Source organism: Macrobrachium nipponense, chromosome 22 (genome assembly GCF_015104395.2).
Source record: "Macrobrachium nipponense isolate FS-2020 chromosome 22, ASM1510439v2, whole genome shotgun sequence".
NCBI lineage: Eukaryota > Metazoa > Arthropoda > Malacostraca > Decapoda > Palaemonidae > Macrobrachium > Macrobrachium nipponense.
In genome coordinates this window covers 74,224,364-74,251,603 of record NC_087213.1, presented here as the reverse complement: position 1 = coordinate 74,251,603, position 27,240 = coordinate 74,224,364, and the positions used below count along the sequence as shown (strand labels likewise).

At 38.0% G+C, this 27,240-nt stretch overlaps 1 protein-coding gene across 6 annotated transcripts in view; it reads right to left on the bottom strand.

The window, feature by feature from the left end:
* Positions 1–1,643: 1,643 nt before the first annotated feature.
* The window catches only part of LOC135198809 (nocturnin-like), a 95,142-nt gene continuing 69,545 nt past the window's right edge, over positions 1,644–27,240 (bottom strand). For all 6 annotated transcript variants that reach the window (XM_064226768.1, XM_064226769.1, XM_064226771.1 and 3 more), the window contains 2 exons: positions 18,152–18,358; positions 1,644–10,204 (listed from right to left, as the gene is read on the bottom strand). In XM_064226768.1, the coding sequence (XP_064082838.1) occupies positions 9,608–10,204; positions 18,152–18,358 (804 nt within the window). In that variant the 3' untranslated portion in view covers positions 1,644–9,607. The remainder of the gene's footprint in view (positions 10,205–18,151; positions 18,359–27,240) is intronic.

Genomic DNA, 27,240 nt, shown 5'->3' with positions numbered 1-27,240 from the left:
TACTGATAACTATAATTACTGAACATCACATCAACAAGATACCCTTGCTAAATTTCATCCAGCTTGGTTAACTTCTTTCTCATGACTTACTAACGGCTAGTAGTCATTTTTTATTTTTTTAATATCACAGGAGGTAGAGGTAGAAGAGTTCATGCTCAACACTGTCATCTGCATCCTAGCAACCAAACCTCCAATTTTCCAACAATGTTATTCTTGGAAAAGTTAACAATTTACATGAACACTTCAGTAGGAATAGTACTTATTACTTATGGAGGCCATTTTAAAATGTAATGCTTGTACTATATAAGCATGATGCTCACAATAAACAAAGATAAAGTTTATCAACTTTGAAAATGCTGCTCTCAAAACTCATGAATAGTAAAACAGGGACAAACTTTACAATGAATTTGTTTCACAGCCCTTTAATATCCCACCCTATATCATTAGGTACATTTGCTAACCCAACTTCCTTCATCTAATCACACTCCCAACTTACACTAAGAAATTATTTAGACATACAAACTAGAATGAAATGTTGTTCTATGAGCAATGATATATAACAACATACTTTTGAAAAAGGTTTCTTTGTTCAAAATTGATTATAGAAATCATAGCACAAAGCATATGCCTTATATAGATGTCTAGTCAACTCAAATAAATTTATCAGCCAATCACAAAACAAAATACTTCTTAATAAATAGCTGAAGCTCAATCAATGTTGAGCCATTAATTATAGTGTAAGGACAACGCTTTTTCCCTATTTTTATTGTAACCAATCATCAAGTCGCGTTGTTCTTACTTCCATCCGATAGAGCGTTCCGCGGCCTTTCCGCCGATGTATAACACATGCAATTCCATTATTTGTACGCTTTATTATATCTAAATGAATGTCTGTAAGAAAACACGAATTTACCGTCTCAGAGTCATTTCTGTTTGCGGTGCGAGACTGCACTACATATCCGTCCGCACCTGTCTATGTCAACCCAGTTTGTCTGTAAATAAATCATCAGTACCCAGCTACCTGTCTTAATCTCTGGTCCTCACAATAGCACAGGATAAAATGAAAATACTGACCTATTTCTGACAAGGTTTCCCTTTAATATACAACACAGACACTAAGGCAAAAAAGATCTTTGGGACTACGATAAATTCTACCTAACATTTTCTTTATGGAAAAATTAAAGCAAATCTCTTAAAAAGTTCTCATCAATGCCTTGTCTTGAAAAATAAATCGGATACTGATAAAGTTAGCTGGTGAAGTACGCTTTCGCAGCACTAGCAGTGATGTAACTCGCTCATGTATGATAATCATTACATGAAAATTTTCATCTGAAAATGCAGTCCTCATTACTAAATTACAGTAACTTAAAACACATTAACAGCACAAAGTTGCTGACAGTCCAAGCTTCTTTTTATGACTTAAAAATTCAAAAGAAAACATTCCTTGCACTTTATAGAAATCTGACTTACTTGTTTTGCTTTGAGGAAGAACATATAGAAAATGTAAATCTTGATACAAGCAATAAGCATAAAGACATGCAACCATCTGATTCACATGCTTCTGTAAAATATGTACCATCCTTTCACTCTGGCCATTTACAAATTTTAATGAAAAAAGAACCATGTGCATTTAAAACATAAGAAACATCTTTAAAGCTTTATTTTACAAAGGCATTTTATTTAATCATAATATAAACTTATGGAGTCACAGCAACATAATATAAACCTCTACAGTGTACAATTTACATACAGTAACTAAAGTTCTATTAAAATTACTAATAAACATGAAAGTATACATTAAACCTCTTTACAAGTTACCTAATGTACGTTGAGATTTCATAGAAATTAATTCATAACTGCAATGAATAAATACTGATTACTTACTTGAAAGTATGAGCTACATGTACTTCATATATTTGCAATACGTACCGTACATTACAGAATACAGTATCATTGATTATACTTAAACATGAGAGTATTTATATAATAAAGATTATTTATGAGGAAGTACAGCAGTTCTGTACTGTATTAACAATTTTAGGCTATACCAAAAGTAATATTATCTATGCTTATTTATAGAAAATTAAACACTGAAAGATTTTCCTTAAAGACAAACACAATAGGTCAACACAGTACTTACAGAAAAACCAGGCAATGATAACATAACAAAGTACCAAACAACCTGAGAATATAAATAAGAACCAATCTTTTTCGTTTCAAATATTTTCACGCAATTAATTTTGAAGTACATAGCAATGGAATGATTTCCCTGGAATATCCAATGGTTATTACATGTATTTCAAATGTTTAATCTTTAGTTCTTAGCCTTTTTTGCTTTATCAATTTACTATTTTTTTCTTTTTTAATTTGTCATCTTTTTACTTCTGCCTTTTTGTTTTTAGAGTCTAGAAATTTGTATTCCTCTTGAAAATAATACAGGGCAAACTACACTGGATCAGCATTTTGAGACATAAACCACAATACTGTACTCACTAACATCAAGCTCTATTTAGCACCATTTGAAAAGATTGAGGGTCTTGGTCCATTTAAACATATTTAAATACAACCTATACACAGCACACCCATTTAAGCAGTACACTCAGGTTAAATACTACAATCCTCAATAAAGTACAGTATGAGCTGAATCAAAAGGACATCTAAAGTTTGACATTTCTTTGATTTTTGCATCAAAAGTTACTTTTTTGTGCAAGGATATATTTATGGGTTTGTAGCTTTTTTTAGAACAGTCATATAATATTATGAGTTGGTAGCTTTTTTTAGAACTGTCATATAATAAATTATGTAATACAAAATTCTTTCAAACCTATGCTGATAGTCATAAGGTTTTGCACATCAGCTAAGATATAAAATTAATGAGATTAAAAGACACAGGCATTAAAAAATCCCAAGAATGAGATTTTTCATGCAAATAACTCTACACTTCAGAAATCTAAATCTCATAACAGTCTATGTACTATTTTGAAGTACAGAGCACAGGCAAAAGAACCCTCTTGCCTAAGTTCACTTATATTATTTTAATAATTGTAGAGTAATACACTAGCCTTCCAAGGAGGCCAATCATTGAAACATGAACACTAAAAGGATATCAGAAATTTTTAAATGAATGAGGCTAGTTAGAAATAAAATGAAAGCTATTTATGGATTAGGTAAATTTTGCTTCCAACATTTTACTAATAAGTATGTAATGCATTCTCAACTTAAAATTGAAGTACTATGGCTTTTTGAAAAAGATTTTAAAACAGTAGTTCATTCACTTTTGTTAATACTTACCATATATAGTATACATGAACTTTACAGAATATTAATTAACCCTTCCTCAAATAAAAAACATGAATATCTTTGTAAGTCTTAAGAAGGCTGTAATGTGTAAGTCAAAATAACGGACAATAAATGGACTCTTTGAATGCTCCATTGACATTCATCATCTTTGAAAATATGTAGGTTTTTTCTCACAAAAATAACTGAAAAGGGAATGTGTAAAGTTACCCATAGATTCATTGTGAGATACCAAAAAGGATATGTTTTATGCAAAATTCTTCTTGGAGTGTTTATTACATAAAATACAAAAAGTGAATATATAAATAACCACATATGTAATTATTAAACATATATAAAAATTGAAGCATATAGCATCAATGTACTATTATTATTTAATAAATAGCTTAATTTGACCACTAAGTTAATGTTCTCTAGCGTCAAAGGGCTGGCCCAAAATTGTTCATCTTAATACATACATCAAATCGTATTTGATAAATTACCCCTTCTTAAACTTTTTTGGTTGGATAAACTAAAAATGAACTGTATTAACCCTTACCTACTCACACGTTTCTCCGAATTCAATAACCTTATTGGGGTAACATCTACATACATACAGTATTCCAAGATTCATCTTTAAATTCTTATATACTGTATGCTCTTTAGATAGAAATCTGTTCCTGTTTACTTATTAGGTAGTTTAGCCAGACCAAAAATATTGTTCATAACACCCAGCTAAGTGATGGGGAATAATGATGCCTTAGTGCAGTTAAATGTAATCAGCATTATTTGCAGAAACACTTTAGTATTCCTCTGCAGCACTTTTTGCCTTTTAGTACTTTTCTTGTTTTTCATTCCCTTTAGTCTTTTCACACATGCTTGTCCAACTCCATCAATTTTCCCTCACCAGGATCAAATTCTTACAGGAAGTACTACGAACCTATTGAGGTAACTTGATCTTGTTAACTTTCTTTAAGCAGTAATATAATACTCATAAAACAATATTTTAGATTTATGTAGAGAACTATTATCTAAAAAAACAAATAGTACTGTATATGTCAATAGTAAAGTTGGAATAGGTCCATTACAAAGACACTTTTAACCAAGAATTAACTACAGTACCCACAAATTATTCTAGTCATTTAGGCATAAGTTCCAAGAGCTCAAATACTATGCCTTGTCATACAACTCATCTCTTAATTCACGTATAATCTAGCACAAAACTTCTAAAGCTTGGCCATTTGTTCAATTTCTACATTGTTTGCAGAAAACATAACGTTTCCATGAAAACCAGTGGCCAGAAAAGTAGCCCAAACCTAATAAGATTAGGACTTCAGCCAAACTGAGAGAAAGGAAATTAAAAAATTATGCATGCTAATGAAAAGCAGTTGTCCCCAGTCCCAAAAACTACAGATCAACTATTCACCAGTGCAACTTTGGAGATTGACTGATGTACCTACTAAAACTGGTGTCACAACACCTAGGTTATTAATGGCAGCAAAAATGGAGAAGTGCACAATACTGAACATGGATAAGCAAGTTTTTCCTTCTTCCCTCAAATAAGGTTGTTCCACAATAATAAACATAAGTGACAATACTGGTAAATATACTAAATACCTAGCCCACATTCTAAAAAAGGGATTTTGACGTAGGAAAAATCTTTCTGGGCGAGGAAGCCATGTCGCCCAGTGAAATATGTCTGCTTTAGCACTATTCACTGGGCGACACGGCTGAGCCCAGAAATGTATCATGTTATCAAATTTCAAAATAAAAAAAATTTCTTAAATCTACGCTAAAATCACTATACATTACCAGCAATTGACTCCCAGATTCTCTCCATTGCTAACGTTAAAATTAACTTCTTAAATAGCTTATGTTTACCTTGAGATTTGAAATACTGTACTGTAATTGGTACTGTTATCATTATCTAATTGCTACCTTTTGAATGTGCAGTACAGAGACTGAAGAGATCAAAATTAAATGCAAGCAAGTCTAATTGCAATCAAACTTTAAGTTTCTATATTTCATTATCCCACAAATTGACTTAAGCCAATTTTTTTCCTAGAGGTTTTGGCAAGAAAAACAAATTCCAGAATTCAATGTACCTTTGGCACAATGTACCTGTCAACCAACTCATCTTCCTCTTGAGAAATATAGCCAACAAAAATCATACCATAAGCCATGAATTATGACCTAACTATTGGCAGACATTCTATAAATGGAACTAGCAAAAGCACTTTGACTCTCTGTGCAATTCAGTATTTCTTTTAAGCTTAAAAAAAATATATAATTCCAAGTTAAGAAAGACTGATAACATAAATGCAAGAAAGGTACTGTAGATTTTACCTACTACCTTATTGTAATTTGAGGATCATTACTATAATTTTTATGTACTTGCAAGGCCACAGAGTTAATTCTTCTAGAAGTAATCCAAACAATTAGTTTTAATTCATAAATTAGCTGCAACTCTTACAAAATTTGAGGATTGGATAAGCCAAAAACACTGAAGATTTTGAAGGTTCCTTTATTGGATTCGCTTCCAAAACTTGATAATTGTTGGTTGAAAAATGGAAAATTATAAAAACAAATGTTTAGTTATTTGTGTTTACCATGACTGGCACATGTGGGTTATCTATCAAATACCAAATGCTTAAATTTGTGTGTGATCAATCTGAAAAGATATGTATGAATGCCTTTTTTATGATGAAGAATCCAACTAGTGAGTTTAATCTACTGTTTTTAAATTCTTCAAGTCAATATTCCATGAAGTTTATCTTTATTAATAATAGGAGTTGTAAACATGGTAAAAAGGAGAGCCATTATAGCGCATCTGAATTTTATTAGCCTTACTACTGCAATGTAATATGGTCAAGAAAATGGGGATCAGTCTTTCCCTGAGGGTCTAATTAAAAGTTTATTCAAGTTATGAAAAGAACTTGATGAACTAAAAACACTTTTGTTCATCCTATGACAATTAACTGGAGAAACCAAAAACTTAACAAGTTCTGGAAGTCAGATACCTTTCAAGAATTTTGAAGAAATGTTGACAAAGATTCATTCTACAAGTGAAAGCTCTCCTTCTTTGTCAAGAAATTTATATTCTGGAAAATAAGCATAAGGAAGAACTTGGTAGTTATTCTCTGCTGTAGAACAACCTTTCTAATTTTACACAGACGAGGTCATCTTTGAAAAACTGAAACTGTTCCTTATGCATAAAGAAAAGTCTGTACATGTCCTCGTGTCAGCCACACAAAACGTTAGAAAAAAATTGTCAAACTTGTGGAGTTTTGATAATTTCAGTGATGGTGTAAACAGACAGCTGACTCTAGGTTTAATACAACTTGGCTCATTGTTTGGATGTCTATAAATGACAGTTCTTATAGAAGCATGTAATTTTCTTGTTACAAATACGTACTATGTCATCTTTAGGTAAACCCAAATTTATTATCTGGTGGAGAAAAGGTTTCCTGATTATTGTGCACAGGGAATTGATGACTCAGTACTCAATAGTCTGCACACATATTGTACACTCGTAAGAGTACATAAGCCTGGTAATAAGCTATATCTCTTTTAGGGAGGCTTATCCACATTCTAGCAGGGATTTTACTTGAAAAAAAAAACATGCCAAACATACAGTTCAAGTTGTATAATGTTTTTGCAGTAGTGTACTATAGTTCTATTTCTCAACAGAAGTCCACAGCACTGAATAACCTCAACCATACACAGGAGTGGTGTTTTTCTGGAGGTAGTCTTACTGAAATGAATATGTCCTCACTTCTAATTCTATAAGTTTAATTTCCGAGATAATCTCTGTCAATGCAAACTAATTTATCAAGGCTATAGAAACAGTCCAACTAAGCACTACCGGAGTCTGTTATGCACATGCTGTGACCTAATACATTAAGTGGAATCATGGAAAATACTCAACCAAATCCTAACCAAGAATTCTAAATGTACAATACACAAAGCCACTAACGACTGGATACCAAATTATTTGATCTGAAAGTCTGCAGATACAGCACTTGTAAAAGCAAGGGATAAGATGCTGGAAAATTCTTCCTCACAGGGGATACAATGAGAGAATCTGATGCAGGCATATGAACAGTACCAACCCTGTTTTTTTCCAACTCAGAACCTTCTTATCAGTTATCACTATTTGCAAGGCAGTTTAAATAATGAAATGTGTTTAACCTTTTGACAATGATGAAGTCACTTGCAAAGGGATAGTTTGTGGTTTGCTTGAAATAGTAGTGTAGTCTAAAACATGAAACACAAACACAAAAACATAATAAATTCACTCTCAAAATTGAATTTTAAAGCTATCATGGTAAAAATTACATCAGCAGAGTGCACTGGTTAGCTGCTATGAAAAATACTGACAAATGGTGTCTTTATGTATACAGTATAGTACTGGCTATATTAAGAAAGTACTACATACAACTTGCTTTATGTTCATAATATGCTCTATAAAAATCAGTCTCCAAAGTTTGTTTTATCTGCAGGGGCCAAAAAACAAATTTCACTTGTACTGTATTGGTCAACCTACAATAATACATTTAAAAAAAATAATTTACAACTGTATCATGGATGTTGAGTCAAAAAATATTTTAAATTTCAAAAAATAAATACTACTGCTCTATGCACATTTTGAGTTCTATCAGGTACACTCCAGATCATAAACATGATTTAACAAACCTGATATATTACATATCTCGTTGAATGACATCTGACCTGAAACTGGCAATTTCCTGCCTCATTCAGTTCCACATTACTTACTTCTCTCAGTGAAAAAGCAAATATGAACAAAGCCTCACTAATGCAATTACACCAAAATATTTCAAGAAATTTCCAGCATAAACTGTATAATCATTATCACTGGTGTGCAAATCCTTTAAAAATGGTGAGCTACAAACCACTTCAATTCTCCTTGTACATATAAATTGTAATTAGTACATGAACAAGTATGTTCTGAAACAAAAGCTCTTCCTTTCTTAAAATACTTAAAAGATTCTCATGAAATTATATAAAAAAATCACAAAAGATTTCTTTACTATATGGGGTAGTGCTGGACATGATTTATGATTCTACTCTATACTATAGAGAAAGCAAATGCCACTATTCACATACTAATCCTATATACTACTCAGTTACTAACACAATGAGGTATACAAAATCGACACACTTAAGATGCAAGCTGTAGTGAAGTGTCAAGTGTACATATGTACAGTGAAATATGACAATGGATCAACAAAATTTCCAATGAACATGTGAATATTAAAGTACATTTGAATCACAGTACAATATTATTAAATTCGGACGTTATAGTCATGAGCGTGCATGAAGTCCTGGACCTCCTCACAGCATTTTTAGTATTGCACATATAGTACTTGTAAATGTAAAAAGACTTAGTACTATGACCTATGAATCATTTATCATTACATTGTACTCAAATATAGATGATAATTCTCTAATGAAAACTAATTATACCTAATTTTATTTAATAACCAAAATTATACTCTGGATTTCTTACATATCAAAAGGTATTTTATATTTCAGATTATTCATATTTTCAGCAAGCATATTCACAGAAACACATTAAAAGACAATAAAATAATCACTAAATGGAAATATGAGTCTATATAATCCATCACTTCCATCTAGCCAATATTGTGTACTACATATCACTGTAAACTATAGTAGTTCCAGTCATTAAAACATACACAAAACAGATACAAATCTTCATAAGTACCTTTAAAAACACAATTGGATAAACCTATAAATACTAGCAATTACTTTAGTCATAAAAATAAAATAAATTGTTTTATATAACCATGCCCTAAAGCAAACACAACAGAAAATAATACAGTATATAGGTAATGTAGGTATGTATGTATACCTGTAATAACTTGAAAGGTTCGAAAGATCATAAGCTATTTTCATTATGTTCCACTTATACCTTTTCATTAATAGTGCTTCATTTAATTCCAATTCCAATATATCACTTAAATTTTTTCCTAAGTGCCCCTATTAACAAGGTAAAATTATGTTGACTAACTAAAACTATATAATGCCCTGAACACATAACTAAACTACTTGTTCATTTGTAAATTGACAAAAAACTATTATTTTTCTTTATTCACAAGAAATATTCTCTTGCTAACACTGAGGAAGTATGATAATAAAATAATTTACTTATAAATAAAATATACATCTAAAAGTTAGAAAATATTCAGAATCATGAATGTAATATCTTATATACTGTTGAAGAAATGTACTGTAATTACAGTTGTATATAAAACAGCAATTATACCTGTACTTAAAAGTGGAAAGATCATGACAATTGCTTTGAGTTACAAATATTGCTTGCATGATTGTCTAGAACTCTGGGAAGATTGCTTTCATCATCCGAAACAGTACTATTGTTATCACTTCCATGGATAAGATGCCTCTCTGGTTGAAGAGAGAAATCACAGATGAGAGAGAAATGATCTGAAGGGTAAGCAAAACTTGGAGCACGGCACGGTCCTAGGTCATCTTCTGTAGGAGCATCAAAACCTCCCTCAACACAAAGGCTACTTGGTGTGTAAAAGATATAGTCAATGTTATGGCAACATTCTCCAGATTCTCTGATTTTCCAAGTAGAATAAGAAGGTTCTTCTCCACCATTCAGAACTGCATAAGCTGAATCTAGACCTGTAGTTTCCTCTGTCATGGTAGAATAAACTGGCTCACTGGGTTCTGCATTAAAATCTCCACAAACTATAGTTGGATGGGTATTGCAGTGTTGATCTAAAAAGCCCAACAGATCCTTCCCTTGCTCATTTCGAAGACTTGATAACAATGCTCCCTGGCGTGCCTTAAGATGTGTAGTCAATACTGCTATTTGTTTTTCAGTTGATCTTTCCTCAAGGATCAGTAGTATTGCAACCTATAAATAATTAATTTACAATGTTAAGAAAAATCAAAGCCAAATTTGTCAAAATACAAGATTTGAAATTTCCAAAAACAATTATGATGTTTCTTAATATACAATCCCTCATTTTACAGCAGCTCTTAATATAGCATTCAAAAAGGCTCATAACAGATATGGAATGACATGTATAGGCTATTAGTATCACTGGTGAATTCTGACCCCAGGGTTAACCTGACACAAATGCTATAGACGGTATTCATTTATTCTTTGTTCTCTCCACAGCAAAAAATAAATTCCAGTATTTTTTTATCATTAATAACTTTGCATTATTGTTTTGAGCAGATAAAGAGACAGTCATCCTCCTTTTCCTCCTCTCAGGCAGCCTCTAACAACTAAAAGGTCACAACTTCCCCAATTACTTTAAGGAAGTTAGAAACCCAATCTGGAAGCAATGAATGTATACAGTATATATACTTGCTATGTTACAGTACAATGAAATGGAAAAATTGTTTTGTAATTTTTGACAGTACATATGGGCAAACTATTACTAGCATAATTCTTTCGTAACAAAAATTCAGATAATATCTCATTTCTTTATTTCAACCAACTTTAAGAGGAGCTTAATATATATATATATAATGATACTACATTAATATCTAGTATAGATTATTATAATTATTAACAGTACAGTATTAAGAAGCAGTCTAATATGACTGTTGACATACATATCTAGATTCTTGTAGAAATGGCTTGAAGATTGTGCTACTGCTGTTAGTGTAAAGAAGCTATGCATCTTTAGAACACCCAGATTGGAAAAAAATTCAGAAAAAAAGGAGCTGAGGGATCAACTGATATATATTATTCATATGAGTACAACTTGTACATTTTCTTCCCTTATCTGATGAGACCCTTTTTGAAGTTTATCACACAACTCATTGAATTACCCTGACAACAGAATTATACATATTACAATATTCTTGAAAAAGGGGAATCTGAGAATCTTGAGAGTTTCCTTTCCCTTAGCCTAAGAAAGCTTGGAGTGAATCAGATCCTCCAGTCACTCCTAAATGACTCCCCTGATAATGGAAGAAAGGAAAAAAATAGCATTACATACTGTATATTAAGACATTCCTACCAAGGGGAAGAAAAATTAACTCCCATACCGCATATTACAAGGAGGGAAAGAGGTGGAGCCCCATTTGACTTGTATGGTTGCAGTTGTCTTCTACAGCATAACATGCAGTGGAAGGCCTCCCCTTGGGAGAGAGTATAATTCTCAGTGGCTAGAGTAGAGATAGTGTCACCCTTCCACTCCTCCAGAGTAGTTTTTCCGAAAAAGCAGACTCCCTTTTAAAAGTGGGCCACAAAGAAAGTTGGCTTAATTTGCCACCACTCTTTAGCATCCCCAAGAAGCATTCCACTAAAAGTGTGATCCTTGAATTGTCAAATTTGAACAAACGTATTGTTTGCATAATTTTTTATACATACTGTAACTATTGCATGGGAGCTCATGAATTTAGGATTTTATTGGTGACCTACCTAGATGATTGGAAAATCTGGGGAGCCACTAGAGAAGAGTGCTGACGAAACCTACAGGCCTGTACCGAGGGGGGTTGGGGGGTTGAACCCCCCCAAAAAATTTCTAGAAGTCCATATTTTCAAGTATTTCATTTTGTATATACCTATTTATGCAATGACATTTATAGAAGAAAAGGTCCAGTTTTTGGAAAAAAGACCACCATAAATACTCTGGGTACGGGCCTGACCTATGAGAGGTAATCGACAGTCTCCTGTGAAAAGGTTTCTTAATAAGAAGAAATCCCACCTTACATCCAGCAGTCTTTTTCTGAGGCTGGGACTTTATCCCAACTCTTACAGCTAGCTTTTTCTTTACATCAGCACTCAAACCAGAGTAAGGGAGGACCTGAAAGATTCCTTTCACAGCCCAGCTTTACCAGATGAGAATTGGAACAAAGTCTGGGTGTCACAGTTAGGGTCCATGGTAAATCTGATCTCGAGACTGCGACTGCAGGATTTAAACAGTCTGGCTCTTACATACCAGGAAAAGGCTTTGTAATTGCCTTCATCTAAGATTGGAAAGTTAATCTGTCTATGGACCTTGAAGGGGTTTGGGAAACATGCCAACCTTACTATCGTTCAACAGAGTGATAATACATATGGATGCCTCCTTGATAGGTTAGGGAAGGTCATTGGGAGCCAGTAGGAAACTGGGAGGATTGCCAGTCAAGAGGAAAATGGTCACCTGTTCGAAGGTAGTGTCCTAGAGGCTTCTTGGAGTTATGTACTGGCTGTCTTTCCATCTCAGAAAATTTGAAGCCTCCAAAAGGGGCCCACATTTTGTTGGTCCTAGACATTATGACTGCAAAGAGGTTAGGCTCGTGCTGAACTCCCCCAAAGTAAGTACGTAATTGCTTCCAAAATCCAGAAGTTGACCAGTTTGGCATAAGCAAAAGCCATCAACTTCCATTGTATGTCTCTCTGAACCTGGACATTCAGGCAATAGCAAGAGATGCATTCCTACAAGACTGGAACAAAAGGAGGACAATATACCTTTTTCCTTCATTGTCCCAGATTTAGAAAGCTTTGACTAATCTACTAGCTTTCAACAGAACAGCTTGCCTAATAGCCCTGAGTTAGCCAAATGGTCATTAGTTCCTTATTTCTTCAACAACAGGCAAGAGAATATATACCATTACTGGCCATTGTTCTATTACAGACAGAAGGAGGGGAAGTTGTCTACGTATCCTCCTTTCTGAGCTATAACCTTCACATGGAATTTTAAATCTAGTTTGTTGGGGAGATTATATCCCTAACATTGCTAGGTACCTAGTGCAAAAACTAGAGTAATCTATCCAACAAAAGTCCATATGGGAAATATGGTTAGATTACCTCCACTCAGAGAGTACAGTTGAAATCTGTTCAAAAAGTTTTACATTTTATGATCTTTTAAGGTCAAGTGCCTTGTTATGTCAACAGCCATGGCATACAAGACAGCACTGGTAGAACACTTGCCTTTTGGGTTGGAATTTATTCTAATATAAAAATTTTTAATGCCATTCTCCAGTCTTTTACACTGCAAAGGTCAGCTCTTGCAAGGTTTCCCACTACCTGGTCCCTGGATAAGGTTCTTACAGCTACAACTCATATGCTGCAAAAGGCAGTCTTCTTGACTGCTTTGACATCAGGAGCTTGGATTGGATAACTATGTATTGGGCTCTCTTAGACAAGGACAACATTTCACAACTCATACAGCTAGTTGTCACTTCCTGTTGTCTCCTGGGCAAGAATGAGGACCTTCTTAAAGCAGAAATCCCCTTTTCTGATGAAGCAACTCAGTATTTCACTTAAAATATTATGCTTGGTTCAAGCACTTAAGGCTTACCTAGATGTTACAGCAAACATCCCAGATGGTCCTATTTTTCCTACACCTTAGCACAAGCAAACCACTCTCTCTACAAGGGCTGAGAATTATTTTAGTGGCCCTCATTGAAAGGCATACCCTCACTCCTTACCTAAGTCGCATGACTTCCAAAAGGTGAGCAAATAGTTAACTTTCTTCGAAGAACTCTTCAAGTGTATAGAGTGGTTATTAGAGACAGTATTCCTAAACTGGTGAAGGCACAATAATCCCGATATCATTAGTTAAGTCACTCTAGAACTAAATAGATAATATATTTTATAGGTTTGTGTTTCTCCTGTTCTTTATTCCCAGACCCAAATGGGTACCTGGAATAAAGAAAACTATTGATAACTTGTGACTTTACCTTGAATAAACAATTCCTGACACACAATTGTGAAAGATACTAACTTACATACACATAAAAATCTATAGAATCTACTAATCTTGGGAGACCATACACTAGAACCTTTTTAAAAATAAAAAGAAACTATCAAGATCTTTCTTCTTCACATGGCTATCAAGAGTATCAAGAATTTTCTTAACATCCCGAGAGCAAAACTCAACTTTGTAATAATAGATTCAGGGTGACCAGTATGGGAGAGGGGCATCATCAAAAACTTGATAAAGCAGTTCAGCCTTTTCCTTAAGGCCGGCCAGTAACCAATCTATGTACTGCCATCTGTTGGTGACGGTTGAATGGAAAAAGAGCCTGACCCAAAGATAAGATACCAATTTGGTCCACTACTGATGAGGCAAGTAATTTCTTAAAACTTTCCTCTTGAAGGAATTATTATAATTTCTCAAAGCTATACAGTGGTAAACTCTACTCAGAGCATGACAAGACTCAACAAAAATAGTGTAGTTTTCATGGGAGCGATTTTATCTCTATGGGTTGAATTTGGTCTGTCTCATACTGTTTGTCATGATAAGCTCACATATATGTATGATCAAACAATGGCTGATCATATGTCCTGATCTTGATGACCTTTGTAAGGACTTACCTTACTAAAAACAGCATTTCATTTAACTTACTCCTGAGATTTCGATGAAATACATCATCTGAAATATTAAACACCTGATAAGCTACAAAAATAAGATCCCTTCTGGCTTTAGATTTCAGCCAAACAATTCTTCTGGTGGTGGCATTGGGAACATATTGACTGACAGATGTCCATCTTAATGGCACAATGATCAGAAGTGGCAACAGTCACAGACCTTGGATTTAAAACTAGCTGGAACATCTGTTTATACAAGGTCTAATATATTACCCAAAATATGTGGATTCCTCTATTACCTGAGCAAAATCAGAGGATACACAGAACTTGAAAGCAGGCCAGCCAAGATGATCAGTGGACTTTAAAATAAACCACACACTGTGCTTTAGTGTAATTTTATGAAGCTTAGAAGTCAAGCTTAAGAGTGTGAAGATGACTGCAAGTGGCAGTCTACCCTTAAGTCATCACTCTTTGGAGTTGATTCTATTATGCCTCCCTTTGTGGTAGCTGATGGATCTGTAGTATATTGCCCTAAACAGGAGTCAGAACTTTTGACTAAATCTTTGTGAGCAGTGTAATGAGTCCTTGGCATTGACTCAAAGCTTTCCAGAGCCAAGTTCTGTTTAATGGCCCTCAGTTCTAGAGGAGGTCAAAACTCTGCATCTGGGGCTTGACAGTTATGGCAACAGACGCTCACGGGATCTTTCCAATTTTCTAAAGAGACTAATGATTTCATTACTCCCATGATTATGTACTAATACTTGGAGGAAAGGATTCACTGCTGCAATACCTATCCTGCATTGCCTAAGGAGTCAAGTCCACACTCGTGCCCCTCTGAATATAAGCTGATTTCAATTACCCTTGTTTTATCTAAGGATTTTGAGAAGCAGCTCACTACATGTCTGGGTAAGTTTGCTGAAGATAATAACCTACTACCAGCATTAAATTTTGGGTTTCGTTAAGGCCTTGGTACTGGTGATGCGCTCTTGTCAATATCTACCACCTTACAAAGTGCTCTTAACGAGGGTGCAGAGGCACTTATGGTGAGTTCAGATATTAGTGCAGCTTTTGAATGTGTAACTCATAAAATAATTATCTACAAGCCATGAATATTGGGAATTGGTGCCTCTCTTATTAATATATTTTTAATGAATTGTTAATAGGCAGAACCCTAAGGGTCTCTGCTGATAGCCAGTATAGTAATGTCATCTTGGGGAGGTTAGGCATATAGTATAATCAATGGTTTGATTTTTATGTAAAAAAATATTAGCAATATCAACAGCACTACTACAGTAATACAAATACACCATCAATAATAATAGCACTACTACACTGTACTGTTACAGCACACAAAATATATAGTAGCTCACCGATATAGCTGACTGCAGTATATGTATTGTACTTCCAGATATAGGGAAGCGAAATGGAAACATCAATTTGAGGGTTTTTGCCTCTGATGTTAGTTGCCATAACTAACTCATGTTTATTACAAGTTGCCTTAGTTGTCTTGTTAAAAACTTTATTTTCCATGAAATCCCATAAAAATAAACAAATTTTCATTCATCCGTCACACAATGAAGAAGAAAGTGTTAAGAAAGTATGCCACTAACTTTAAGCAGCATGTATTATAGTTAAGGCTGAAGAAACAAATAATGAGCAGACTCCAAAATGTTTTGGAGTCAATAGCAACATCTGAAACTGGCAAAATCACATGTGTGCTTAATTTAATTTAAGATATTTATAAATAAAGTATAGTTGCAATCTTTAAACCCAGCTTTGATAATTTGTGAAACGAATGTATCTCTGAATAAAGTTCCATTTGGCAACTAAAGACAGTGATGATGTCGATAAAATGCAACCAACCGATTATTTTAAGAATGTAAACAAAACCATCAGAATGCAAATGGTACATGATCACTCTGTTCATATGATAATACATAATATATGCAATATGATTAGATACAGTAAAACAAATTTTATTAAAATTATCATTATATTTTCAATGCAGGCCCCTGCAAATAGCTAAAATCTGTGAATACTTGACACCCCTCTTAAAATGCTTACATATAACTACATACTATCTATTTTGATGGCTCAAACACCAAAAAAAACTTCTAAAAATGCTTATACTCGAGTATTTTAATAATTTTATCACAAAACATGCATTTAGTCATGAAAATATGAAAATACAGTGATTAGTGAATATTTCTCAATAAAAAATCCCACAAATAGGTGAATTTTCTACAAATGTGAATATACGTCCCACAGAAATATCTACGATTAGGTGAAGCCACAAATCCGAAACCACGAATAGGCTGGGGTCCACTGTGCAACTATTGTTCGACTATTGCACATGAATAACTAGTATCAGTGTAACAACCTAACCGGGGCAATAGTCCCGCGCGCTCTCTCTCTCTACATTTCATCGACTTGTAATACTTACGATGCTCCTCCATCCTCCATTAAAAAAATTCTGATTTTTAGAATTGCAAATGAAGTGATTGTAAACCTGTACTAACATAAACAACCGAATTGAAAAACAGTTAATTGCTGGTATCACTTACCGTAGGTATTGAGCATTTATTAAGAGTTGCGTTAAAGGTGTCAAGTAAGTTAAAACCTGCCAATTCTCAGTGGTAGCTTCTATAAGTTATTCATCTTTCATGCAATGGAGATCTTAAGGAAGAATACCAGTAAACTAAGGCTACAGATTATTGCTGAGGCTGAACAAAATGAATAACAGGCAATCAAAAGTGATGTCCGGAACTTGCGAATCACACTTAATGGTTATACGTACATACAATCAAATACAGATTTTGAGAATGTAAATAATATCAAGTGCAAATGGCGTATGATGACAATATTTATAGTCTGTAATACAGTAGCGATAATACATAATACTTGCAATATACGTACTGTAATTGGATATAGCAAGCAAAACAACCTTAATTTAAATCACCATTATTATAATTATAGTTGTACTGTTTAACTTTTGCAAATGATTACTTTTCTGTATACTTACTATATATACAACAATATATATACAGTGGTTCCCCTGTATTCGCGGGGGATGCGTACCAAACCCCTCCGTGAATAGTTAGAACCCGCGAATAGTTGGAACCCCTATAAAAATGCCTAAAGCCTATTTTGTTAGTTAACACTCGAGAAAAACCCACTAAAAATTTTAATACCGGTTTTTTTTTAATAGTTTTACCACAAAAAGTGCATTTTATAAAAAAAAAAAAAAAAAGGAATTTGTAGGTATGTCTCAGATAAATACCAGGAATAGGCAAATTTTCTGCGAATAATGCGGGGAAATGTTCCCGAGAGAAATCCGTGAATGTGTGAGTCCACGAATCCGGAGAACGCGAATACTGGGGGTCCACTGTATTGGGGTTTCTTTTATAATTGTAGGTTCATACACTTTCATCCATTATGTTGGTGAGCTACTGTATTTTACTTGGCTAAAATTATGTCCTTTTGTAATGGAAAAATCAATGAATTCTTTGGTGCTTTTTACAATAAAAAAAAAAACAGTAGCCTTACCTGGTTGCTCTGGACATGCCAAACTTCCACAACACGTGTTTCTTTCCTAATGAGCTTAAACTTTGAGTCATCCCAGAAGACAGCACAGCCATCTGGCCCATTGTTGTTTGGCAAAAAGAGACAAGGAGACTCTGGCTTTGGCATAAACACTCCTTTATATCCCTGACTGACCAATACACGTTCCATAACATCATAGTGATCAACCTCCTAAAAGGGAAAAAATCCATAAGGCACTGCACTTACAATCACAGCATTTAAAGTTATCAATACATATAAACATTTATTTAAATTACTTTACAACCATCTAAAAAAAATCCTTAATAGAAAATGTACGTAGTTAACTACAGAATAAATAATGAAGTAGCCAGGAAAACTTTTATGAGCCATTGGATATACCACATTATGTATGCTAGAGGGAGTGATGGGTAGTTAGAAATCAGAATAAGATTTATGAGTGGGAGAATTCAGTCAAGAAGAGTATGTATATATGAAAGCCAAAATTGTTTCCTGAAAATTTAGACTGAAAAACTAACAGATAGGAATTACAAACGGATAATGGTCCCAAAATGAAAGAGATGGGTATCAAGGGCACATGATAAGAAGAGTCATGGGAGGTTAGACAGACTGAATAGAAAGGGGAATGGATAGCATAAATGGAAGGAAGAGGTAAATAGAAGTGTACATGGAGTGAAAAAGAGAAATCAGAGAACATGATAGTGCTTAACCAGCATCAATTACTTTGTGCCAAGCATGAGTAAATCATTTATGTACTGCCAAACTATAAGGACATTATCTAAAGAGTACTAACCCATGTGCATAACAAGTGAGCTAAGTTGAGGAAAAGAAATATGGACACTTTTTACTTTAGCAAAAGGAATTAAATGAAGATTAAATAAAGGAAAAACTAATCAGACACATTGAAAATATGGAGAAAATATAAAAGGAAAGTTTTTTTTTTATTAAACAATAAAAATGAGCACAATATTTAGATTGAATGTGGAGCAAACTAAAATGTGAGGTTTCACTCCCAGGGGGTTAGTGGACATACTGAATGAGCACTCGGAGGGTACTGCTTAAGTAATACATGTCCCCTACTAGTATACCCCAACCAACTTCTCTCTCAGAATATTTATCTCTCTCAGAATATTCAAACTGATAAAATGTTGTAGACATCGTTTTAGTTCTTGAAAAGGATGAAAAGCATACACAAGCCTCAGATCACAAAAAGATCATTTAAGCTTGGTAATCTGAAAAGACTCCCTTAATGAAAGTTAAATATCACATCTCCATCTGTCAGTTCAAATCACCAAGGTGAAATACTAATAATTATTGAGTAGTAGGTCCTTGACTTATGGCAGGGGATCTGTTCCAGCACTGGGCTATAAGTTGATTTCTGCTGTAAGTCCATTTTGCCATTTAAGGCATCGTAACTTGAGGTTTGGCGTCATAACTTGATGCTGCATCAAGTTACAGCACCATAAGTTGCTGTTAACTTGAGGCCTATTCTTACCATTATAGTGCTGTAAAATGCTGTTAATGGCGCTGAAAAAGAGCCGAAACATCGAATCTGCCGTAAGTCGGTGATGCACTAAAAAATTGCATTTTCTCAAAAGTTTATTTAATTTAATTTCTACCATGATAAGAAACTGGAATATCTAATAAAGTTATTTGAATAAAGTGACATAACATCCTTTATATGAGGATACATTTTTAATTGTTGCATCAGTGTCACACTGTACTTATGAATAAATTCAAAGTACAGTACAGTAGCAGTTGTAGTACAGGTACATATTGGACTTCAGGGGTCTAGCTCCCCTTAATGTGTTGTTTTCATCCAATCCAAAGTTCATACTGTATTGTTTACCCTTCGCTCTCTTTTCACTTAGCTTTTCAACATCTTCAGCTTGTCCCTGTTCTCTTTTCATTCATGTAAGACATAATCCTTTAGGCCACCTAAATGAGAATCTATAAAAGCAGGAATATCACTTCATAATAAGTGACAGTTAACTAAGAGATGCTTGCTGCTGGTAGAACAATACTACAATGTCATTCTCTACCACATATTCCTTCTTCAAAAGGTAAGCATAATGTACCTGTTCTTATCTTTTATATGATTCTTGTACCTTACATTAGATGGATCTACCTTGTTAAATAGAAATGGAAAAATTGTCCATTGTCAGTAGTTTTCAATGCTGTCACTAACTTTGAATTAACATTTTATCATAAAATGGCAAACAACACCTCTCCCGTCACCAACTCTCCCAGCATAATAGGTTATGTGAGATTAGGAAACGTCAAATTAAGAGGCATCATTACATCTTATTATATAACTTTTATGGTGCTCTAGGTCAGGTTAGGCGAGGGTCCACAACACACCATCATGGGACATACCTTTCTTTGAAGGTAGCACTAAGAGAATCACCTCCCAAGACATCATGAGGAGCACTTTTCAAGTAGCAATTTACCAATATGTACTGTAATCTTTTTATGTACTTCCATAAGGCACATCACACTGTTATCAGCTCTGACAAGCATTTTGCACATTAAATTATAATCTAAATACTGACACTCAATTAAAAAATGTGTTTTTAATACAGTTTATTTCCTTATGCATTTCCTTTAAGTTATAATTAAATTCAAACTTTCATAAAATGACAAATTTTCTAAGACAATTTGTATTTTTCATAGCTACAAACCTAAGGTCTTAACAATAGGATAATTCCTAGCGCCTAGCTGGATCCGGTTAAAAAGCAGATGAAAGCAAGGAATCTTGTGATATCTGGCAACGCATGCGTAGCTCGGGGGAGGATTGGTCAAGGATGACGCCGCTACGCCAGTCTTTCCCAACTCAGGATGACTTAACAAACAGAGGGGCGGCTAGAGGCGGGCAGTATAACATTAAGACCTCAAGTTTGTAGCTATGAAAAATACAAATTGTCTTGGAAAATTTGTCATTTGTTCGTACGCTAACAAACCTTCAGTCTTAACAATAGGATAGACTCATACTTGGTGAGAGGTATAAGACATCCTAGACCAGCTGGAGGCCTACCCACCAGTCCTGCTCTCAAAAGGAATGGTTTTTGGAGAAGGACTGAAGCCCGTTGAGAAGCTAGATAAATTGATATCTAACCACTCAGAACCTGAGTGATGTACAATGATATAGTATGGGATAACCATTGAATAGGGGACCAAAGAGAAACTTTGACTGTCCAATAACAAACCAACACACCAGGGTTTGTATTACTCCCAACCCCACCTTGCCAAGGAGTGGAACATACGCTACCAAATAGCAGGTAAGATATTTGTATATTGCACGACCACACTATCAGTATGACTACCTTACTCATCTGTATCAGACCAGTCCAGCAAATGACGTGTCTATTCCTTAACCGTCCGAAGGAAGAAGGAAAGGCACAAGAGAAAGAAGGAGACCAGCCAACTCACTCATTCTCTCATCCACACAATCATCTTAGGTAAGATACAAAGGTGCCCTGTTAAGGGCAACCATGAGTTACACAACCTGTTGGGCAGCCACCACAGGACCCAGAGAAAACGTGTCCGCAGATCTGTGGACAACATCCTTAAGATAGGAGGTGAACATGGACTGGCGTAACCAAGTTCCAGCGCTAAGCACTATGTACAGCCAAGTTCTTTTTGAAAGCCAGAGAGGGACCAATACCTCTAACGTCATGCGCTCTAGCCTGCATAGACGTGGTGGTGGAATCATCAAGAGTCAAGTATGTATGCCTGTCTGATGGCTTCTCATATCCAAAAAGAGATAGTATTCTTAGACACCTCTTTCTTTGTACGGCCTGTGCTAACAAAAAGTCTGCGGCAGCCTGGTCTAAGATGCCGAGTCCTTTTAAGATAGCAATGCAGGGCCCGGACAGGGCACAACAAAAGCTCTTGAGCATCACCACCCAAAAAAGTCAGTCAGTGATGGAATGGAAAACGAAGTGAACCTGTCATCATGCACAGAGGGATTTTGGGTCTTGGCCACGAATTCCGGGACAAATTCGAAGGACGTCGACCCCCAACCCCTGGTGTGCTTCACCTCATAGCTCAGACCGTGGAGCTCTCCTACCCTTTTGGAAGATGCCAAAGCCAGAGGGAAAACTGTCTTGAGCGTCAGGTTCCTGCCAGATGAGCGACGCAAGGGTTCATATGGACTCTTAGTGAAGCTCTTAAGAACCAAGGAAACATCCCACGTCGGAGGCTTGAGTTCTCTAGGAGAACTCAACTGCTCGAACCCCTTAACTAGCATGGAAAGTTCCCAGGAAGAGGAGATGTTGATACCCTTAAGGTGTAACACCAAACTCAGGGCCGCCCTGTAGCCTCTAATGGCAGAAACGGACAAACGTTTCTCATCTCTGAGGAAGGTTAAAAAGTCTGCCATTCACTGAATAGAGGTCGCAAGTGGAGAAAAACCCCATTTATGATACCAATCACAGTAGATCGCCCGTTTGCCTTGGTAAACCGCAGAGGTCGACTTTCTAAGACTGCTGGACATATGCCCAGCTGTTCTCCGAGAAAAGCCTCTTGCTCGGAGGAGATACTTGATAGCCTCCAACCGTGAAGAGACAGGGATTCTACTGACCGGTGGAACCTTTCCGCATGGGGCTGACAACAACGGCAGCAGATCTGGGAACCATTCCGCCTGAGGCCACAGAGGGGCTACACCAAAGTCAACCTGAGACCCTGTGAACTCATCAGCCTGTTCAGAACCTGACGGATCAAACAAAACGGAGGGAAGGCATACACCTCCAGGTTGTCCCAGGGATGTTGGAATGCGTCCTCTGCCAATGCTAAAGGATCTGGAACCACTGAACAGAACACCTCCAGGTTCCTGTTGAAGCGTGTCGCAAAAAGGTCCAGCATGGGTCTCCCCCAAATCTGGAAAAGCTTGTCTGCCACCACTTGATGAATGGACCACTGCCTAGGATCTGATCCCGGCGACTGAGTTTGTCTGCGACCATGATCTGTTTTCCTGGGATATACCTGGCTGAGAGCTCTACCGAATTGCTGACCGCCCACTGGCATGAAGTTGACGTGAAACCAGGCACCTCCCCGTTTGTTCATATACGCTACCACCGTGGTGTTGTCTGACATGAGAATGACGGGATGACCTTCTGCCTTCCCCTGAAACTCCTTTAGACCCAGGAAAGTCGCCTTCAACTCCAAGACGTTGATATGTTGCTGCTTGTCCTCCAAACTCCAAATGCCTTAAGCGATGAGGCCGCCTAAATGAGCCCCCCAACCTGTGAGGGAGGCGTCCGAGAACAGAAGGGAGTCCAGTGGAAGAGAATGCAGAGGGACACCCTTCAACAGATTCTGGTCGTCCAACCACCAACAAAAGTCTTCTCTCACTTCCAGAGACAGAGGAACCATTAACAGGGGAGAGTTCCCCGCTGGAGACCAGAATTCTCCCAGTCTCCATTGCAGAGACCAAAGATAAAGATGCCCATGACGGACCAGCTTCTCAAGGGAAGACAACACTTCCAGAAGAACCTGCCACTGATGAGCTGACTGATGTGATTCTGAAAGGAAGTTGCACGCCACAGCCCGCAACTTCTCCAATCTCTGATCCGACGGGAAAACTTTTGCCACTGTCGTATTGATGACCATGCCCAGGTAGAGAATCCCTTGACTGGGTACGAGGTTCACTTTTCCTGGTTGACTAATATGCCCAGTTCCAGACAGAACCGAAGTAGACGATCCCTGTCCTGCAGCAGCTTCTCCCTGGAAACTGCCAAGACTAACCTATCGTTGAGGTACTTCAGCAAACGGATCCCCTGAGCATGGGCCCAACTTGACAGGAGAGAGAAGACCCTTGTGAACACTTGAGGGGCTGTCGTCAGCCCGAAGCACAAGACTTTGAACTCAAAGACCTTGTCCCCAAGAGAGAAGCGAAGAAACTTAATGGACGTGGAATGAACAGGAATTTAGAAGTATGCATCCCTTAAGTCTATCGACAGCATGAAGTCGTCTTCCCTCACGGCTGCCAACACCGAGCGCGGGGTCTCCATCTTGAACCGTGTCTTCCTGATGAAGTGATTCAAGGTGGATAAGGCGATCACAGGCCTCCATCTTCCCGACGCCTTGAGCACCATGAAGATGTGACTGTAAAACCCCGGGGATGGATGCACTACTTCCTCTATCGCATCTTTTTCCAGCATTTTCGGCACTTCCTCCCAAAGAGCCAAGAACTTCAGAGAATCTGGAGGATATGTCTTCCTGAGCTGCGGCTTGTCCGACAGAGGAGGAGAGAAGTCGAATGGCAGTAGGTATCCCACCTGAAGGACATCTACTACCCACTTCTCTGTCCCATAACTCTGCCACTTGGCCCAATGGCCAGCCAGGCACACCCCCCCACCCGTGGCACAGGAGAGGGAGAGGTGCCTAAACCTCTGCCCCTTGGGCCCCTTCTTGGCTTAATGGAATGAGAGCGAAAGGGGCGTTGATCTTCTGACTTAGGCTGTGTCGAACGGGAAGGCCCTGCCGAAACTGAGGTCCTCGACGGCCTACCAGGCAACGCTCTCCTTGACTGCTGCTGGACAGGTGGAGAAGGAGGAGCCAGACGTCTCCGAAGACGAGACCCCAACTTAGACACGGCCTGGTGCACCAATCTGTCTTTGGTGTCAGTCCGGCGCCGGTCTATTGCATTCTCGAGCTCTGTCCGAGGAAACAAAAATTGGGATTCCAACAGATCTCTGTTCCTCAATGCCAGCAAGGACTCGGTGTCGAGCGACCTCTCCATCCTAGACAAAGCCAAGTCCCTTCTAATCTGAAGATTAGCCCATAAATTAGCACTGAGGTAAGCCAAATATGTAAACGCCTTGTCCCCTGACTGCAACAGACTGGCCAGCGAGGAGGCACTCACCAACCCTTCCGGGGACCTGTCGAAAGCTATCTTGGCAATAACCAAAGACCAGAAGTCCAGCCACGAAACCGTCTGCAACATGGAGGCCGCCGTAGATTCCAATGCTGAGGCATCTTGCGGAGACAAGGATGGACCTCACGTGTTCCAAAGTCAATCCCAGCTTCCGGCGAATGATGTCTAAGTTAAGATGGCGTGACAACAAAAAACCAGAGCTCGTAGCATAGTACTTCCTATGTGTCGTGAGAGGTGGGGGTAGTAGTTTGGTAGAGCCCCTAGAGCGAAGCGAACCGTCACGGTCCAAAACAGAGGCATTAACCTTCTGCAAGACCGACTGAACGTGCCCCGACAAAGGAAGCTGTAGAGATGATTTGGGGTCCTAAGTAGCTCTCACCAAGGCTTCCAAGCAAGAAGGAGTGTACGATGACCGAGCCTCAGTCCTAGTTTCCAAATTGTTAAACCCCCGAATGAGATCAACAACTTCCGAAAAGGAAGACAAAAACGCTTGCGTCTCCCTCCTCCTGCTCCGGCAACGGAGACCGATGACAAGAAGGATGTGTAGGCTCCTCTAAGGCACCTTCCCCACCAAAATTAACGGAAGGGTTAGCAGCCAAACAGCCCGAAACCCCAACTAATCTGTCTGGGCTGGGTCCATGTGTCGGCTTTCAAGACGAACCCACTATAACACTAGGAACATCACTTACCTCAACAGATGACTCAACATGTCTATGAATGGTCACGGACGTGGCGGACGTACGCACGTGAGTTGGGGGGGAAACCCAAACTCTCAAGATCAAAGGAGAATCCCCTAGAGTCGAACTCTTGGAAGCACCAGTGAGAGAGGCGGGCAAACACTCCTGCTGCATCAACTCTGCGCTCAATACCTTCGACCTCTTGACAGGTGCCTCGAGATCCTTACGACGACGAATAGGCATTGGAGAAGAAGGAGCACTTACATCACGTGCACGGGCAGGGGAGGTTGCAACACGCTCGCAATGTGCATGGACAGGGGAGGTTGCAACACGCTGGCGATGCGCACGGACAGGGGGGTGGGTAGCACGCCCGTGATACGAGGCAGAGGACAAAGCATCCCCTGCAGATCGCACACGGGAAGGAGCACTAACACTGCCCGACACAAAAGCACTCTCGGGAACACGTCTGCGTTGGTCCTCCCTCATAGGTGAAGGAAGGGCTAAGTCCTTAGCCTTCCAACGCTTGATACGCCGACCGGCCGTAGAGGGGGAAGAAGGAGAGGAAGACAGCACTGGTTTCTTATGCCTGGCATATGACCTCAGACTGATGTGCCAGAGAAGGCTCCGATGCGAATTGGGTGGCAGGGATGACGTCACGGCTGAGAAAGGCAGATCAAAGGAGACGACTGGGAGAGACGTCATCGATGTGAGTGACGTCACAAGTGGTGGTGACGTCACGGCTTCCCCTCGGTGCAAGTGGGAATCAGACTCCAATGGTGGAGGAATACACAAAGACGGATCCCGTGACGTCATCAACAGGGCTGACGCCACAGCGTCACTCCGACTCGAAGAAGCGGCAGCAGACACTGGCGGAGCAATACTAGATGGCCGACTTCTGCTACCCACGAAGACGAGGCCGGGAGGAGGGGGGGATGGCCTGGCCAGACCGGGGAGGGGGGTGCAAGCCTCCACAAAATGCGCTAGCAACCCCTCCAAGGACGGGGGACCCCCTAGCCCGAGCGTCTTCCAAATCACAGCCATTTTGGACGCCTCTGACTCTGAAAGAGGAGAGATTGATGAAAAAGCCTCACCCTTCTCGGTAATCAAATAAACTCCCGAGGAAGAAGGGGCTACATTACAAACATTAGCCTGGTGGCCTCCCGATACTTCCATCGACGAACCAATGGAAGAAAAGGAAGGAGATGCAGGGACAATGCACTATGGGGGTTGACTACTGCAGGAGACGAAACATCGGGAAGAGACGCAAAACCTTCCCAAGTAGGAAGAGTCGAAACCCTCCAATGTTCTCTCTTGCCATAAAACGACCTCCACTGCTCCTTAGGCCATGCCCGGCATTCCGTGCAAGGATTCGTAATAGTACAAAAATTAGAGCGACACCTACTGCATGTTATGTGAGGGTCAGTCGCTGCCAAAGCCAGAAAACAAGAACACAGAAAACCTGGAACTCCGGGGCACATACACCGACGCCGAGAAGGAGCAGAAGAAGCCATAATATCCAC